The sequence below is a fragment of the Diabrotica undecimpunctata genome, chromosome 9 (genome assembly GCF_040954645.1).
Source record: "Diabrotica undecimpunctata isolate CICGRU chromosome 9, icDiaUnde3, whole genome shotgun sequence".
Lineage (NCBI taxonomy): Eukaryota > Metazoa > Arthropoda > Insecta > Coleoptera > Chrysomelidae > Diabrotica > Diabrotica undecimpunctata.
Window position 1 is genome coordinate 9,615,375 of NC_092811.1, and position 18,765 is coordinate 9,634,139.

Genomic DNA, 18,765 nt, shown 5'->3' on the forward strand with positions numbered 1-18,765 from the left:
TGAATGTATAATCCATTATCAGTTAAATCCGTATTTTTGCTTGTCTTCGACAGTACGTCAAATAATGGCAAAATTTTCTATTAACTTTCTCGACACAACGGACCAAAGCTTTTAAGTCAAAGCTTTCATCTCTAATCCAAAAAAGTCACAAATTTACTATAGAAAAATGTCTTCAGAAGCAAAAACATTGTTATTTAATAAACTGACCTCCAATTATGGTTTTTATCCCATATCCATTAGGTACTGCACGAATATATCAAATACATAAATTATGTATTCATATCAGCTGTTCTGTATGTACATAACAATTTCTTCGGAGAAAAAAACTCTGATCATGTTGTTGTTAGACTAACTGATTAGTGGTTATTATTGTACTAACCTTCTCTTTGTAATGATATAATTATCGGTGCAGAGGGGAATATTAATCTCAAAAACCATAAATTTTCCACATTACTATTAAGTTTTTACAGTTTGTTTATGTATTTCCAAGAAAAATAGTTTTAAATAGGTATTACAGACTAACTACTTTAGATTGCGGTAATATTATTTATCTATTTTTTTTAGAGATATAAATAATACTATTTTTATAGCTATATAAAAATTACAATCGGAAACCTGCACCAGATGGCGCTAATTATTTCCCTCAATTTATTCATCGATTATTTTGAAAAACTGAACTTTTATTCAAAGGAAAGACAATTTGCTTATCTTAATAGATAAGGTAGATACTATATAACGATAGCAGCAAGAATTTTCATCCCTTCTGTACTCAATAATCATCTAATTCGGTTCTAGAAGTGATAAACGTGTTAATTTCTCACATGGAAATTGAAATAAAAACACATTTTTTTAAAGGTGAAAAATATCCAACCAAGAGTCTAGGTTCTTAGAACAGGGTACAGGAGACCCTATATGGGAGCCGGAGCAAGACTAGCCTGTGTCTTGAAAATGTCCCATATTTATATGTTTCGAAATGGGCCAAATATATAATTGTTATTACTGGTTCTATATTGCTTAAAAATGATATCCAACATTGTTTACTTAAATAAGAAAGAAGAATAAAAATTATATCCAACATTGTTTACTTAAATAAGAAAGAAGAATTGCGGTTAATACCGCAAAAATCGTAAGACGCTTATAAAAAAGAATACGATAAGTTCATTAAATGGATGGAAGAGCAGAAGGTCTTCTTCTTCCTATGTCGTCTCCATTGACGGAGGTTGGCGACCACATTTTTAAAAGCTTCTCTGTCTTTTGCAACGTGGAATAATTCGTCTACAGTCATGTTTGTCCAGTCTCGAATATTTCGCAGCCATGACTTCCTCTCTCTACCTATTCCCTTTTTGCCATCGACTCTACCCTGCATGATGACCTGCAGAAGACTATATTTATTATTTCTTGCGACCAGACGTAACATTCAACAAACCTCAGTCTCAGCGCAGTGTTCAGATTTTTGTCACAGAACAATTGTTTGAATTTTAAGAACGCTGCCCTTGCCATTTCTATTCGTACCCGGATCTCTTGGTCTGGATCTAATTCTGTGCAGAAGGTAACAGATACAAATGAACGAGTTGTGCTTGCTTACTTCAGAAAACATCGGAACAATACAAACCGTTGACTATATGGGCTATCCATTCGAAATTCCAAAGTATGTTGAGGATAAACAAAGGGGTCAATTTAAAATCATTTGTGAAAGTGCATGCATTCATTAAAGCAATTAGCAATAATGGCGTGGCCAAGAAGGCGTATGTATTCCAGGAAGACGATTTCCGGAAGTTTTTCATAGATGCTTCGGACATTACGTATTTATTTGTTGAAGGTGGTAGCCATTTGCGGTATCTTTGCTCTTGCAGAAGATGTGAATTGTGCGATTTACGCTTACATGACATTAAGGAAGAAGGAAGCGTATTGCTTATTACTAACCAACCATCTAAGACGACGTGACGAGTGATGGCTCGACGTTTTACAGTAGCTGATAGCTATGCAATTAATTATGTGCGTTTGGTGAAGAAGTATTTATTATTCCACCCCAAAAATGTAAGTACAGATCGAGTTTTCTTACGGTATGATAAAAGGAAGTGCACTAATCAAGTAGATGGTATTAATAGATTTGGATCATGTCCCTTGCAAATTGCACGTTAACTAAAATTGGACGATATGCAGAAATACACGGGACATGCGTTTCGACGTACGTCCGCTACAATTATGACGAATAGTGGATTGGCAATAGATCAAATCTGACGACAAGTAGGATGGAAATCAGCAGCTGTGTGGACTGGTAAGTTGAAGAGAGTATTACCAATACGAAGAATGTTTCAAACATTATTGGGAGTGCCATTAATGGAAGTACAACTCCATTGGATTTCGAGAATGTCGCTTATGGTTTTGGTTATGGTTTACAGTAGAGTGGATCATTGGCTGTCGAGTGACTAGCGATAATCCAAAACAATTAGTGAAATATACTGTAAGTATGACTGGATCCTTTTGCCTTAATGGCAAAATGGCTGTTGATTAGACAACAGATGAAGACATTGAAAAAACTCCTTCCAAAAGATATCGAGTAAATAAGATTTTAAAGGACGATGGTACTAGTATAGAATATGAGCTACATGTCCTATTTTATTTAGGAACAAATAAAAATAATAGAAACCGGGGCAGATCCTGGTTACCAATTTATAAATATAAATAAAAATCTTTTGTCCGTCAGGTTCACCAAGAGGACTAAACTATGTTTTGTTCGCACACCAGAAGATAGTATAGCACTTTCATTATCTGCACTCGGTGGCAAAATAGAAATTAAGAGGTACCTTTTGTAAAAACTACTGACTGAAAATCCTACAACTAGTACTTGATGCGGCGCAGCAAAATTACCGGAAATGATCTAAGTAGAAGTAATAAACTCGACGTGTAAACTAAGTTTAACAATCGCGTAGTGGAGTCCCGACGTTCATCCATCTCTTTCTCTCCGAATGCTTTCTCTTTCTGCTCTCAGCGCCGACGGGAAAAATTTTGAAAATCATTCCTATTCTTGACAAATAATACTACTGGCGAAATTAAGAAGTTTGGAAAGTAATCAAGGTTATATACAATAGCATACGAAGACATATAATCGTAAGAAAATATATGAAATATAGACAAAGGATTAGTGAAACTCGTCATTTGAAAGATTTTAGCCAATAAAAAACCACGCTTGGTGGACATACGAAGAAATTAAGAAATAGAGCACAACTGGAGGCGTATGGAGAAGGCTTATGTCCAGTAGTGGAAGCGAGAAGCTGGACGATGATGATGATCATGATTAGTGAAACTATGAACTACAAATTGCTATAAACGACTAATATTACTAAAATTATTATGTAACGTGATACCACTACTGCTTTTTTAAAACCATTATGTGATTTACTCAGTGTATTATGAATTTACTTATATTTATAACGTTTTTCTTGCTGTTCTAACAGTCTTGTGCTTTTTAAGGCGTGGGATAAATTCCGTATCATAAATCTTTTGTGGTATTTATAATCCACTTGTCAATTTGTCAATAAGTTGTAACTCTTTTGCATATTTTAATGAAACAAAACAAATGTTTATTAAAATTAAGTCTGTTGGTTTATAAAAATGAAATATAAAAGCCGACACGGTATTTATTGTCCAGAAATGTGCGTTTATGGGTATTTTATGTGGAATACACTATTTTATGGATTTCATTGTTAGGTTCTAGCGCCAGTTTCATTGTTACAATGTAGCAATGCATTTCAATTGTGTATACAAGGACCGGACTTTATTATTCGTTTAAAGCAAACATAATAAACCGTTACAGTTTATACTTAAACAACTGCATATGTTCAACATTTTTGTAGTGCCTTATAGAAATTATTATATTCTTCATTTCAGTGTTTACGCATTTCTTAGAAATTTTTTCGAACAACGTCCTACACTTCTTTTTCCTTTCAGTTTGTAATTTATTATTTGTTTAGTTAGTCAATAAGATGTAGCGAAAGATACAACATCTTGAGATAATTCAAGGAAAAGTAGAGGGTAGGAGAAGCGTAAGAAGAAGACGCGTTTCCTGGTTGAAGAACCTGAGAGAGTGGTTTGGTTGCAGCTCAAGGCAATTGTTCAGAGCAACTGCCTCGAAGGTCAGAATAGCCATCCTTCGTTGCGGAGATGGCACGTAAAGAAGAAGTTAGTCAATTATCTTCTTAGTTAGTCTTCTTGATCGTGTGAATCCTTAGGTCTTTTACCGTTGGATTTATTGTAATATTTGTTGTTTCTCCAGTGCTTCCATTTTTTCTATGATTTCTCATTTCTACGATTGTTTTCCCTCTCCTTTGTCCAATTTCGTTTATTCCCTCTATCTCTTTTTTCCTAGCTCTGCCTTTTTTCTTTCCTTTATTCTCTTTAGGTGTATTATCCTCTTAATTCAGTGGTTTTGGTTTTTTTCATTAGGTGATCATACCATTGAAACTGTTTTCAATTCGTCGTTGAAGAGGTTCTTGATTTATCTGTTTCTAGTCTCTGCATTTCTTATAGATGTATTGAGTTTTGAATTTTGACGAAAATATTAATTTTAGGATCCCAAAAAAGATGCAAAAAAGCTTCCTGCGGGGTTCCCCCTAAAACCATCATCGTAAGCGGTAAAAGCGCAAAAAAAATCGATTTAACAAGAATCTGTCCGCCGTAGAAAAAAATGTTTCAAATAAAAAATGTAGCTGAGATAATTTTAAACAAAAATGCTTATTAGCACTTTTTGTGTAGAATGAAGCGTTCTCTTAGAAACAACGCTTGAAGCGACCGTCGATTTTAAATGTGTCGTGTGCGCAAAATCAATGTTCAATGAAAATGTTATCAGCTCGACGGTAAAAATTCGATATCTTTTCATCCAAGTGTCCTATCGACAAAACTCAAGATGCGTTTTAAAGGTGCAGAGAGCAGCTTTTGTATAGAGTTGTATTAGCTGAGAATATACTCAGTTTCTATAAAGGTGTGAAATAAATAAACGTGGCGCGATTTTTGTCATTTTTTATGATTCTCATGAGATCTTCATTTACGGCTCCAAAAATCTTTCCCCACGAATTTTTCTCTCAAAAATACCAAGAAGTCTTTCATCATTTTGAGACAAGATCCACGTTTCAGCCGCATATATCAAAAGCAGTCTTATTAAAGTCTTGTATCCCGGACAGGGGGAGATTGTTTTTTGCAGTTTCCCAACCTCACTACTAAACGGATACCTGTCCGTCGCTGAGAAAATAGCTGCAACTATTTTCTCACCTAAACCGGCAATCGCTGGAACCATCTATCGAACTCCGACGAGGCCTGGCCGTTAGCGAAAGCGACCAATAACAGGACTATAGTGTAATACACTAGTTCTGAAGTTGGTCGCAATCGCAAAGACGGCTTGCAGGAACAATGGTTACTAGAGAACACGGTTTTTGGCCCTTGCGGATTCAGACTCGCACACTTTCAACACTCAAACATACTCACACAAATCACACACACTCTAACCCAACAGTGAAAGGGGTCCTCTTTCTGCTACCGAAGCATCCTCATCACCGGGACCCCCGTCCGACTGCAGCCTCCGTTACTTCACACGGCATCTGTGGTCGGACGGGGAAAATCTAAGTGATTGACGGAGCCAGTAACATCGAAATGGTAGCGTCCGTCTCTGTTGGGTTAAATCACACACATACATCCACACTGGACGAAATGCGATAAGTTGACTCTCGAAAGCCGAGTCGCGTCTATTTTCGAGCACGCCCGTCCACAAAATTACAGTGCAATACACTGGTTGCGTGGACGAGTATATGCTCGAAAATAACACAGGAAGAACGGTCACTAGAGACCCAACTCTGTTGCATCTAGCCCAAAAAACACACATATTCACTCTGGAAAGAACATCTAAATCCAGACAAGCCTTTCGCCTCTGATTCAAATAGCGACTCCATCTCAATAACCTCCAAGATGCTCCCACAGAAGTTACGCTAAACCTCAGTGGATTCTAGGACTGTTTTGCCTTTGTACTGCCAAACAAAAATTACATACAAATCAAGCCTGAAGAGGATCAACCGATCCTAAACGGGTACAAATGTTCATTCCTTTCAAAATAGAGATATCCTTATCCCTCCCTGCCAAAATGAACATTGAAAGAAGAATATCTTGTATATATTGAGCTTTACCGTCTACGAAGCGTCGGTCGACCACCTACAAGATGGACTGACGATTTAAGAAGACTCAATAAAAACTGGATGAGAGCAGCGCAAGATAGACGAGGTTGGAAACATGAGGAAGAGGCCTATGTTCAGCAGTGGACTCTTGAGGCTGGATGATGGATGATTGAGCTTTACTGCACGTTTTATATTTCTATTTTTCAAATGTTTCTGGAGACAGTGAACAGTTCTGTTTCCTATTGCTATGCGTCTTTTTATTTCGTCGCTTGTCGTGTTTGTTGCGTTTACTAGCGATCCAATATATGTGAATTCTTTGACTTGCTCAAAGGTATGGTTGGTAATTTGAATTCTCTGTTGGATATTTCGGGGGTTTTTAGAAACCAACATATATTTGCTTTTTTCCTCATTTACCACAAGTCCTAATTCACTTGCCACGTCCTAATTGTAAAACACTGCTCCATGTCTCTCATGTTTCTGTCCACTATAACTATATCGTCAGCGAATGCGAGAATTTGCGTCGATCTATTAAAAATAGTTCCATTCATTCTAATATTTAATTGTCTGATTGGCTTTTCCAAGGCAATATTAAAGAGCAGACACGCCAGCGCATCCCCGTCTTAGACCATTATTAATGTCAAAGAACGTAGAGTTTTCTCCTTCAATTCTAACGCATGAGCTTACGTTTTGCATTATTAGTTGGGTCAACTTAACTAACTTAGGTGGGATCCCAAAGTCTATCATTACATTTTATAATGCAGTTCTTTTTACACTGTCATAGGCTGCTTTGAAGTCGACGAAGAGATGGTGTGTATCTATGTTATATTCTAGTGACTTTTCTAGAATTTGCCTAGGTGCTTGAAATTGATGTGTAGTTGACTACATCCGCATTGATATTGACAAACAATATCCTTTGTAAAATGTTTGTCTTTCAAACAATACATCGCCGAAGATTTTATACGCAGATGCTAACAGAGTAATGCCTCTATAGTTCTTACACTACAGTTGGTCACCCTTTTTATGCAACGGACATATTATTCCCTTTAACCACTCTTCTGGTACCAATTCGTTCAACCATATAAGTATTATTAGTTTATGAATTGCTGCAAAAAGTTGATCACCACCTTTTTTTTATACATTTCCGAACAGATTTCTGACACAATAATCCCGTAACACAATATCCCGTATATTTTCCCATAGTTGGTTAATGTCTTCTTCTTTTAAGTTTTCTGTCCTTATTTGATCTTCGATTTGCTATCTGTATACATTTGGACGATAAATACCAGCCTTTTTATACCAATTTGGCTTGTGTCGAAGATTAAACAGGTGAAATTTATAATATAAAGATAATACAATAACGATAATATAATGAGTTTTTGCTTATTTATCTTTTTATTTTTATTATTTGAGGCGCTCCGTGGAAAAACGGCGAATACGCCAAATGGGCATTTTGAGAAAAACGCGATTAAAGTTGAAAAAGTGTTTTTAATTCAATAAGGGCGAATATACACGTCATCAAAATTTTGTAATGCGGTTAGGTAAAAACTATTTTTTTTATAAAAAGTTTTGCTTGTTAAGCAAATAAGATCACCCCATCTAAACCAAAATTATAATTCAGGATATTGAAAAAAGTTTTATTCAAAGGATATGATATGAAAAACATTTTTTAATTAAAAATTGTTCTGTTTAAAATAAATCAAAAACTAAAAAAACACCAAACAATAAATTATTAATTCAAGCAAAAATCCATAACATCATCCTGACTTTCTCCAGTTAGCGTTGCCAAATTGGTTTGTGATTCTTGGAGAGAGATCAGCTCATCAAAGAAACTCCTATGATGAAGCGGTATGTATGGAAGAAGTGACTTGATGTCTTTTATTTTTTCCTCTGAAAGTTTTATAGGCTGTTGGTATTTAGGAGACAAAACTGCGGCAGATAAATCAAACAAATGACGTTGATATTCTCCTACTTTTCCTTTCTGCAAAACAACTTGTTCGGACAAAACATTTTGGTACGTTGGTTGTATGGAAAACCCTTGTTTGAACAACTTGGAGTAAAGAAATACTTTACCATCTTTAAAACTAGCAGTTGATTTTCTTTTTGTAATTAACTTCTGAAGAGCAGTGAAATCAAAAAACATTGATGATGTCATTTTTACTACTTTGAATGGTCTGACCTTCCTTGATGAACGAATTAAGTCAATATAGTGGTCTTCAGAATAAACATCAATATTTCGAAGCCTTAACTCAATGTGACCAAAATCCCTGTCACAAGGTAAATATGAATGTCCAGGAATCATAAAGTAATGTTCTATGAAATCAAATTTTAATTCATGAATTTTTTTCAAACAAGCTAAAACAATGTTCATATTTTTGTTCTGGCCGCCACAATTGTCACTAAATAGCACAACTTTTTTGACTTGATGATCCATAGAATCAAAGTAATGGGACAAGCAGCTTGCTATTTCACATGAACCACGACCTCCAGTACTTTCATTCCACATGTACATAACACATTTTCCAGATTTAACATCATGGACTGCAAAATTGTAGGTCCAAAGCTTCCTTTTGTAATACTGTACAGATGTCGTCAGTTTAGGGGTAGGGAGAGTTTGCTGCAGATCTATACAAATTGCTGAAACTGAGTCTTCATTATTACTTTTATAACTTTTAAGTATTTTTTGAACTGCTTTGGCTCGTCTTAAATGAAGTTCCTTGGCAACTTGTAATTGGTTACGTTGTAAATCATCACAATTTGAAAGTTCCATATCTGTTTTGTCACAAAAATTACAAGTATCCGACTTAGGAGGGTTGAAACCAATATTGAATTTTTTATTAAATGTGTCACGATAGAACCGTGAGCTGACAGGTTCAATTAAAGGGTGATTTTCTGTCATCCACTCACAGTACAGGTCATACAACTTGTTTATGTTTAAGTCTGTGGAAAGGTACTTTCGGTAAGGGCTTTTTGCTTTGCTGTAATGGCTTGAACATTTGGGTAAACTATTTACATGTAACATTACAGTTTCTTTCATTTCTACACTTACTTTGTTAACTGGATTTTTATTTCCTCTTCTGTCCAATTCTACAGTGCCACTTGTGGATACTTTATTCAAAACAGTTCGAACCCTCTTTTCAGTGACACCATGAATCGCATAGAATGCTTTTCTGCAGACTTTAAATTCATTGCTTTCAAAAAGTACACTGTACTCAATACTACGTAACTTTCGACTAGGTCGATTTTTAATGCGACAACGGTTGACAGAAACAGATTTCACTCTTTTAGATAAGTAAGTGTTTTGTAGGTTATACTCAGATAATTCCCAAAAGTTTTTAAAAATTATACTAATTTTCTCCAAACCTACTTTCTCAAAACATCCACAGGAACAGGCACTTCCCACAGTCCGCTTAGGCACAAGTTTTCTGTTTTTAATGGTGCTGTATTCTTCACCTGAGTTTCTTTTAACTTTATTCACATTCTTTTGCCACGTGTCTTCAGTTTTCGACCTTTTTCTAGTGTAGCCTTTGTTTTGGTCTTCTGTAAACTCGCTTTCTGACATTGTAGCAGTAAAATTTTAACTTTATTAGTAAAGGAACTCAAACTATTCAAACTAATCAAAATAAAAACTACTTGTTTTGACAAGCAAAACGACACTGTAGCTTAAAACGGTAAAAATAAGACGGAAATCACGGAAATTTTATTCAGAAATTTGGCAAGACAGAAGTGGGAGGGCTAGCTGTGTACCGACGTAGCGGTGGCGTATTCGCCGTTGTTCCACGGAACATTTACCATACTTTTTAAGATTCATACAGTTTGCTTCCTTTAAGTCAACCTATTATAGTTCTGAATAGAAAGGACGAATAAACCATGTTATGGTGGTACATTGTTCGAATAATGATCAGGCTATCCATTGCATTAAAAAAAAAACTGTAACTGGCGTATTCGCCCTTTTTCCTCGGAGCGCCTCATTTATGACTTTGTCTTAAAGGACGTGTCTAGGAACTAAATAGAGGCCTTTCGATGCTATGAACAACAATTGACATATACATTGGGTATTTTAGAAGGTTTTTTTATAGTTTTTGAACAATATTAAATATGTAACACAAATCATTGTTTCGGTGTACTCTTCAATTATTGATTTTTCTACATTCCCTGAGAGATTTAAATATTTCTGCTGTGATATAGCATTATTTTCCATATTTAAATAAAAGTCTTTCAGTTTAGAATCCGTTTTGGACATTAACGGTAAATTTCTTGTGCTCACAGACGTAACCTCTGCAATTTGTCGAATAGTTATCAAGTTAACGAATAGTCCTGGTATAAGGGTTTGTAACATGATTGTTTGTAGTTTGAATGTACAAATCAATCATTCACGTTTGTCGATTTAAAGTGATTTTATTGACGAGATATGGTTAGTTTCAAAAAAATAAAAATTACCGCAAGTATTGATCATCGTTTAATATTCACCACATTGCCTTTAGATGTGCGTTAAAATTAACTCTGTATTTTATAATTTTATGTAATTCGGGTAAATTACTCGTCGATTATCCAAGTCTGGGTCGTGTAAGCTGGATATAATTCGATATCCTTAACAATGAGTGTTTAAACTCACTCTCTCCAGGGAAAGAGTGAATGGAGACCAACCTTTTGGATGACGACCTAGTAACCCGCTAGCGGCGCTGAATACCAATCGATCCAGGCAGTCATGAATCGAGCCCGGCAGTAATAACACGGCGCACTCCCACACGTTGAACGCGTCGCCTCCATTCTGCCTTCCTTTCAAGGCGCTCTAATTTATTGCCTCTCGCTGCCCCCGTAGTACACGCTCAATGTTACAAATACTATTTACGCTACTATGAAATGAAAGAGACAGCGAGCGATGGCTGCTGGTGGTGCTGCTCTTACTTCGGCTCACTACAACATTAGCTCGATTTTTTTTTTCAAATGAACAAGATGATTGGCGAGAGTTTGCTGAAAAGTTCCTTTTTTATTTTTCCTTGTGTATGACTGCAGTTACGAGGGTAATTCAAAGCTAACTGGAGTTTTGAAAGAAATTAAAAATTTTTCATTTTAAATTTGGATTAGGTTAGAAACAGTTAATGTTTTTGGCTAAGTTTTTTTAAATTTTTGTTAATAAGTACCGTCAAAACTTTCCATTCTATTGCACAACAATTAGATAAAGAAACTTTTTTCCTTAGTTATACTTACACTATTATCCCTAGAATGGTATCGATATTTTTTAGGTAATTAGTGGTACAGTGGTGTCATATACGACACCACAGACATTTTTTTAATTTATACTAAGAAATCAAAAACACGTATTTTTTACATTTTTTATTGTGCAAGGTTATAAAAAAGACTCTAAAGAAGTAGAAAAGAACATGTTTATAACAAAAAAAAATCAAATTTTTTCGGTACAAGTTGGACAGATTGGTCTTCTGTGTTCGGCACACAGGCAAGCTTTACAGCTGACGCATAGGTCTCTACCTTTTCTGTTGGCAGATCGAGGGCAAACTTGACATCTTTTGTGGGTTGGAGGGTGAGTTTCTTGATTTTTGAGTACTGGCTGGTCCTCTTGACCAAGAACATCCAAAATCATGAAGAGCAAAAATCTGGACAAAGTTGGTATTTCTAATCTCTTTTTTAGTTGGGAGTCACCAACTGTAGTGCTAAATGCCTAAGAAAATCTTTCCTGGGAGTAATTTTTAAATTTGAATCTGATTTGGTTCTATTTGCGCTATAAATAACATAAGCATTAATACCTGCACCATCAAGCATGCCATAAAAAACTATAAGAGGCCACCGACGAGTTTATAGACACGGATTTAGAATGACACAACTGATCATAAGAGTCTACTCCTCCTTTTGTAGAGTTATAAAATAACACAATCTCGGGCTTGCTAGTGTTTTCATCAATTACACCATAAGTATTAAATGTTGACAGCAACAGAACAATTTTTTTTGTTTTGGAGAAAATGATACTAACGCCTTATTCTCGTCAAAAGCAAAGTCAGACCTTGAAACAATTTTTTTCTTTTTAAGAAATTCTGGCGGAATGTCAGACTTGTTTTTTCTTCCATCCATTGTCAAATTTCTTTGTAAAAGCTTTTCTGCAAGATCTGAGGACGAACAGCAATTATCCATGGTGACATTTCCATTGGTGCCATAGAGATTTTTGCATAGGCGAAGAACGTATTGGGTGGGCAAAGTTTCTGATGCATCTCGTCTCTCTTTTCCCACATATGGTATTGCAGAATACAGATAAAAAGTCTTAGAGTCGCACAACATAACGATTTTAATTCCATATTTGTCTGGTTTATTTGGAATATAAACTTTAAATGGACATCTGCCCCGAAAACTGAGCAACTGTTCATCAATTGTCACATATACGCCAGGAGTGTAATTAGCTTCACAATTTTGAGCGCTACATAGAGTCACGTGCCCTACTTAGATCCTCTGCCACTCCAGTGTAATACTCACTCTTTTTGCTTTCACAAGTCTGTTTATTCTTTCTCTTTCTCTGCAGAAAAATCATCATTATCATCCAGCCTCAAGAGTCCACTGCTGAACATAGGCCTCTTCCTCATGTTTCCAACCCCGTCTATCTTGCGCCGCTCTTATCCAGTTTTTATTGAGTCTTCTTAAATCGTCAGTCCATCTTGTAGGTGGTCGACCGACGCTTCTCTTGTCTTCCCTTGGCCTCCATTCCAATAACCTCTTTGTCCATCGCCCATCTGTCATTCTGGCTATGTGTCCTGCCCATCTCCATTTTAGTCTGGCTATCTTCTCGATGATGTCAGTCACTCCGGTTCTTCTCCTGATGTCTTCGTTGGTTATTCTGTCTCGCAGAGTTATTCCTAACATGGACAGCTCCATTCTTCTCTGCGTGACTCTCAGTTTGGTAGCTGCTGCTTTTGTTAAGGTAAGTGTTTCTGCTCCGTACGTCAAGACTGGGAGGACGCACTGATCAAATACCTTTCTCTTTAGGCATGTGGGCAGCTCACTTTTAAAAGTTTCTCTCAGTTAGACAAGGAGACGCAATGTCACCTAAACTTTTTAATACGGTGCTAGAACATGCTTTTAAGAATTTGGATTGGATGACAAAGGGAATAAAAATAGATGGAGAATATCTAAACAACTTACGTTTCGCCGATGATATACTTATAATAGCTGAAGATCTAGGTATGGCAAGAGAGATGGTACAGGAACTCGTTGTGGCTACAGAAAATGTAGGTTTAAATATAAATATCTCGAAAACAAAAATCATGACCAATTTGGTACCCAACCAGAACATCAGTATTGGTGGGAAAGAAATAGAACTCTTAGATAGATATAAATACCTGGGACATGAAATTATGATTGGCAGGGATAACCAGACTCATGAACTGAAGAGAAGAATCGGCCTTGGGTGGGCAGCATTTGGAAAACTGAGAGAAACTGCAGAAACATATTCCTCACATAATCTCCACTCGTTTTCCTAAATATTTTTAAAAAACTCATTACCTGCTTTCTCAAATTCCGACATTCTCGATCAAACCATACTTGTCTACCTTTTCTATTATTACCTTTCTGTTCGCATACTCCTCCCATTTCAGCGATTTCCTTGATGATCTCCTTAAGTTTAGGTAGTAAAGGTAAAATGTCCTTATTATGCACCTGCCCCTGATCCCTTTCCATCTTAAGCTCCAGTATTATTGGCTGATGATCTGCACAAACTCCCTTGAAATGCAAGCTGAATCTATTACAGATCTACCAGAAATATCTACAAGAATAAATTCTCCATCCTGGTCTACCATTCAAAACTACCATATCATCCTCGCAAAGTCCTATAATCCTCCTTCATTGTATTCAAAAGTATCAGTAGACTCTAAGTATCTTCTCCTGCCTCCTACACTGGTGCTTCCCGTGATTCCATATGTATGGCCTCTTCTGCTTGTTGCCTTATCTCCATATTTAATTCTAACCTGATGTTTCACTCTTTCATTAACTTTTCAAACCCTTTTTTTGTACAGCACATTGTGAAGCCCAACTCATCAAGGCGGTTCAGAAAGTTTAGCAAGCAGCATCATGGCTGGTAAGAAATTCGTCAAACGAAAGATTATTTTTGAAATTAATGGAAAAAAGGGGACCAAAGATTTTATCAGAAAATTATTTACCGGCAAAATTTTTTCTGGTTTTATTTAAGTTTGTTGCCTTTTGGCAATTTTCGCTTATCAAATTTGTCAAAATGTATTTAGTGAAAATTACCAGGCATCAAACTTTCATACCACCTTTTTTTAGACTTATTTGTTAAATTTTCTTTACTTATATGCAAACATTCTCCTCTTTTTTTAATCAGACTGATCATACTTAGTTTTGATAACTTATATGCACAGTTTGTATTTTTGTACAAAACTAGTTTAAAATGTTTACACGGCTTTAATAACGAATTGCGGAATGCAGAAATCATATTTTTTGTATAATTAAACAAATATTACCGGTATCTAATTTGTTAACCAAATTTAAAAAATATTTTAAATGTAATCACGTAAGCCGATATAAATATCTCTAATAAATTCATAAAAACTATACCAGGTTTTGGATTTTCCAAGAACACTCATCGAATTATACAATAAAATCTCTTTTTTATCAGTGAAAGAGTCGTCGTAGATGTCTTAACATGTTCCGTTTGTTGCAGATAAACATTTGTAGTGCCGGTCTGTGCCCATGATTTCTGCAGGCGTGGAGGGAAGACTGCCTTATATGACTTATCCAGAGCCTTGGAGAGGTCCCCCGAAACAACCGTCGGAGTTGTTTCTTCGGCCTGCTCCGAAGCCCTTGCCTCCAACAACAAGGTAAGCCGCAAATCAAAAGTTTGAATCATCTCTGGCTAAACTTAATCTATGCTTAAAAAATGTATTTCTGCGTGTTGATGATATGAGTTAATTTCTCTTTCCTACGATAGCTCCAACTAATTTCTAATCTTTCTTTTGTTAGTCTTTATGCATACTTAGCCCTTTTCTTTATAACATTACCTTTTTTGTCATCTGCTGGTCCATCCAAGTCTCTTATTTGATTAGTTTTTTGGTAGACGGATCTTATTATTTTTGTCCGATTCACTCTTCTAATGGCCAATAGAAAATTTGATATCTACTGCCCTGTTTCTGTTCCCTTATTGGATGCGGTTGTATTGGTTCGGGTTTAAAGGCTTTAGTCGATCTATTTGCCTTCTATTATCATCTTCTTATATACTAAGTGTAAGTTTTTCTGTGGATTTTCCTCTCCATCTTCTTTTACGGCACTACAGCCCAAATTAAACCTGGAGTGCAGTTCTAGTGTCCTTAACTCATCTGCGACTTCTCTTTACATTACTGAATCTTCAGTTTTTCCAGGTCCAGTTTGTTTGTTCTTTGTCGTCTTTCGTCTCTTTCTTTGTTAACTCTGCATCTAAATTTGGTTTCGAGTAAAAGATGGTCTGATCCACAGCATGCTCCTCGTCGTGTTCTCACATCTGAGATACTACTGGCAGCTCTTTTGCCTATGAGCACATGGTCGGTTTGATTGGTTGTGAAATCCATGTCATTTTGTGTATGTCTTTATGTGGGCAGCATGTGGAACTTATAACCATGTTTTTACTGATGGAAAAATTTATCAAAAACTCTCCATTCTCGTTTGTTTCATTGTGCAGTGGGTGTTTTCCTGTTGTGCCATAGAACTGCCATAGAACTTAACAGTATTCATCCAAATCTTTTCGTTTTGTATTCGCCAGATTCTTTCTGTCCATATCAATATTATCTTCGTATTTAACTTTATTTCTAGCTCTTGCTCGTCTTCCTTTTCGGACTCTTCGTTTACTACTACATGGCTTCTTCTTACCTCCATCTTTAGAGATTGTATTTTTTACGGAAGAAAGTTGTTTCATGTCTTTCTCCTGTGTGACCCATCGTTGTTCTAATTTTTGTTCTAGTCTGGACCGATTAATTGTTTTGAGTCATCTTATAATTGTCATATGTAAATTTTTTTCCTATATTTGTGGTTTATTTGGATATTCCCTGCATGTTTTTGCATGTAGTAGATTAAAACAAAAAAATCATAATATTTACTTTTCGACATGCTAATAATACCCGTTTTTTTATTTCAGTAGATATAATGGTGTTACCACCACGTATCCCAACGGCACCCGACTAGCTCCACCGCCTCGGCCAGTCAGCAAGTATCCCTCACCACCAGCAACGATCACTGCTCCCGTAAATCTAGTTCAATCCAAAGAGGAAATCACAGAAGATATGTCACCGTACACCACTTACAGGATGTTTCCCCCAACTCCCCAGTACACACACTTCCCCTATCCCACCTTGTGCCAACCCCCCTACTTGCAGATGAGGACTAGTTTCGCCACAACACCTTTATCTCCTTTAGAAACATATTCTCCAACCACGCCGACGGTGACGGCCTCGTTTCTTACGCCACCAAATTCGTACAGTCCTCCGACGAGTATAAAACCCGTGAGTACTAGTTTGAGGCCAACGACTCCTTCTGGATTGAAACCAGCGACTATTGTGAGGGATGCGAGGGAGAAGAAAACTCCTCCTTTACAGACGCAAGTCATCAACGCTCAGAACCTCAATTCGCAAAATTCATCGTTTAAGGTTAGTATGTGAATTTAATCAATCATGGAAGGGAAACACTATAGAGTTAAAAAAGAGCAGAAGTTTATTTTGTGTACTTTTTTGATATATTTTTCAAAAACTATTAAGTTCCAAAATAAATAGTTTATTTCGAATTTGTAAATAACAGATTCATTTTGCTTACCATAGCAGGTGGCCGGAGGAACTGGCTTATAGTTCAGGCAGTTGATTTTCGTGAAGTATTCCTTATGTTATAAGAGCATAACAATTATTTAATTCAAAAATATATAAAATTGATAAGCGAGTGAATGCAAGAATACCCGGAGGAACAAATAGGAGAACACCAAGCAGGATTTAGGAGTAATAGTTAAGGATGAATTTTCCAAATTATAAAAATATATATAATAGAAATACAAACAACCTATTATAAACGTAAAACCATGCTGTTACAATTTCTTAACTTTCTAATCACAAACATAAACCAAAGCTTCATTAGTAGCCAACAAGAGATCCTTATGGTTGCCTTCGTAATCTCTAAGTTAGCACTCTAACACAATAAATGTTATATCTTTTGTAGTTTTATAATTTTTGTTCTTAAGTTCTCGACCTCCAAAGCCTGTTGAGCTAACTAAATAACTAACTGTATGTTACAGGTGCCTTCAGGTAAGGAAGGTTCGTTGAAGCACAGAATTTTGATCCGACCTGACGAAATTAGTCCGAGGGGCGGTCCCTTAGATCTCCAAAAACCCACAGAGGGAAGAAAGCGGCTCCTGGCGACGGCCAATACGACTGCAACTATGTCGCCGCCAAGGTCACCTAGAAAACCCTTAAACAATAATACCATAACTGGGAGTTTTGCCAAAGGATCTTTAATTCAACTGCACAGCGGCGAGATGAGGAGGATAGAAGATTTGCGAACTGAAGATTTCATCTTGTCAGCTGCCAAAAGTGCCGAGGTTAAGTTAGCCGAGAGTACGGTTGTGAAGATCGAGGATAACCAGCAGCTGGGCAACACCACGATTACGCTTACCTACAATAACAGGCGAGATCAGGTAGGTCTCATTATAATATTTTTTAAATATGCACTAAATTGTCCAAAGGGTCGTAAAATAGTAGTAGAGTTAGTAGGATGAGAGTCCTATCTCACCTCTGTACGCGCATGCGACGATCTGTTCACGTGTAACTCTTTAAGCATGCTTTTTCATGGCTATGCATAAATTTATAGACTTTTTCACTGAACATCTTCAAAAATTTATCGTTTTTTTTTTCCAGAATTTATTGCAACTCAAAAACACTTTGAGATCAAACTAACATAAGCCTTCTGCATCAGGATTTACAGTTTTGTGACTTAATGCACTGGGATAAAGTATGAGTAATAGTTTATTGTATCTTTCTTTAGATCACAATCTCTTCATCTGTGGTATGAGATCAATATCAATCTTGATCGTGTTTGCAGTTGTTCTTAATAGCCGGTTCGTTACATGCCTAAACCAATATCTTCAAATTTTTTTATCAAATAATTTCTTCTTGTTTTTAACTCCTATGTTTTATCTTACCTTGCGTTACATTGGTAATATATATAAGTCATCTCACAAGTACACAATGTATTCAAGTTTTCTTTAAGGTTGTTTCTGTATTTATCTTCATAGTTCTTAAATAACTCTACTCTCTTTTAAAGAATATAAAGTATACCATACCTTACATCCTGGTAATACAACCAGAGGTGGTAGCAGTTCTATCATAATAAAGAAACTATCGACATCATCAAGCAATAAGCTACAAACCAGAAACGTTTCAAGCTACTTCAGTCAGTGGTAAAACAAAATCTGTTGAGCTGATAGTTGTAGGTGTTCACTCTCTATCAAAACATAACCTCAAAAAGATCATTATCTGGAATTTTTGAATAGACATGGCAAAAGATTTATAATTGGCGGTGTTTTCAACTTCACTTAAAAGAAAAAATCAATTTGAAAGTTTCCAAATACAGCAACCAAATA

At 36.1% G+C, this 18,765-nt stretch overlaps 1 protein-coding gene across 5 annotated transcripts in view; it reads left to right on the forward strand.

Annotated features, from left to right (window-relative positions):
• LOC140449495 (uncharacterized) overlaps positions 1–18,765 on the forward strand; it is a 267,953-nt gene that overhangs the window by 196,623 nt on the left and 52,565 nt on the right. For 4 of the 5 annotated variants that reach the window (XM_072542682.1, XM_072542683.1, XM_072542680.1 and 1 more), the window contains 3 exons: positions 14,839–14,995; positions 16,282–16,789; positions 17,422–17,820. In XM_072542682.1, coding sequence (XP_072398783.1) covers positions 14,868–14,995; positions 16,282–16,789; positions 17,422–17,820 — 1,035 coding nt within the window. In that variant the 5' untranslated portion in view covers positions 14,839–14,867. The remainder of the gene's footprint in view (positions 1–14,838; positions 14,996–16,281; positions 16,790–17,421; positions 17,821–18,765) is intronic. The other variant, XM_072542684.1, reaches the window with a different exon arrangement.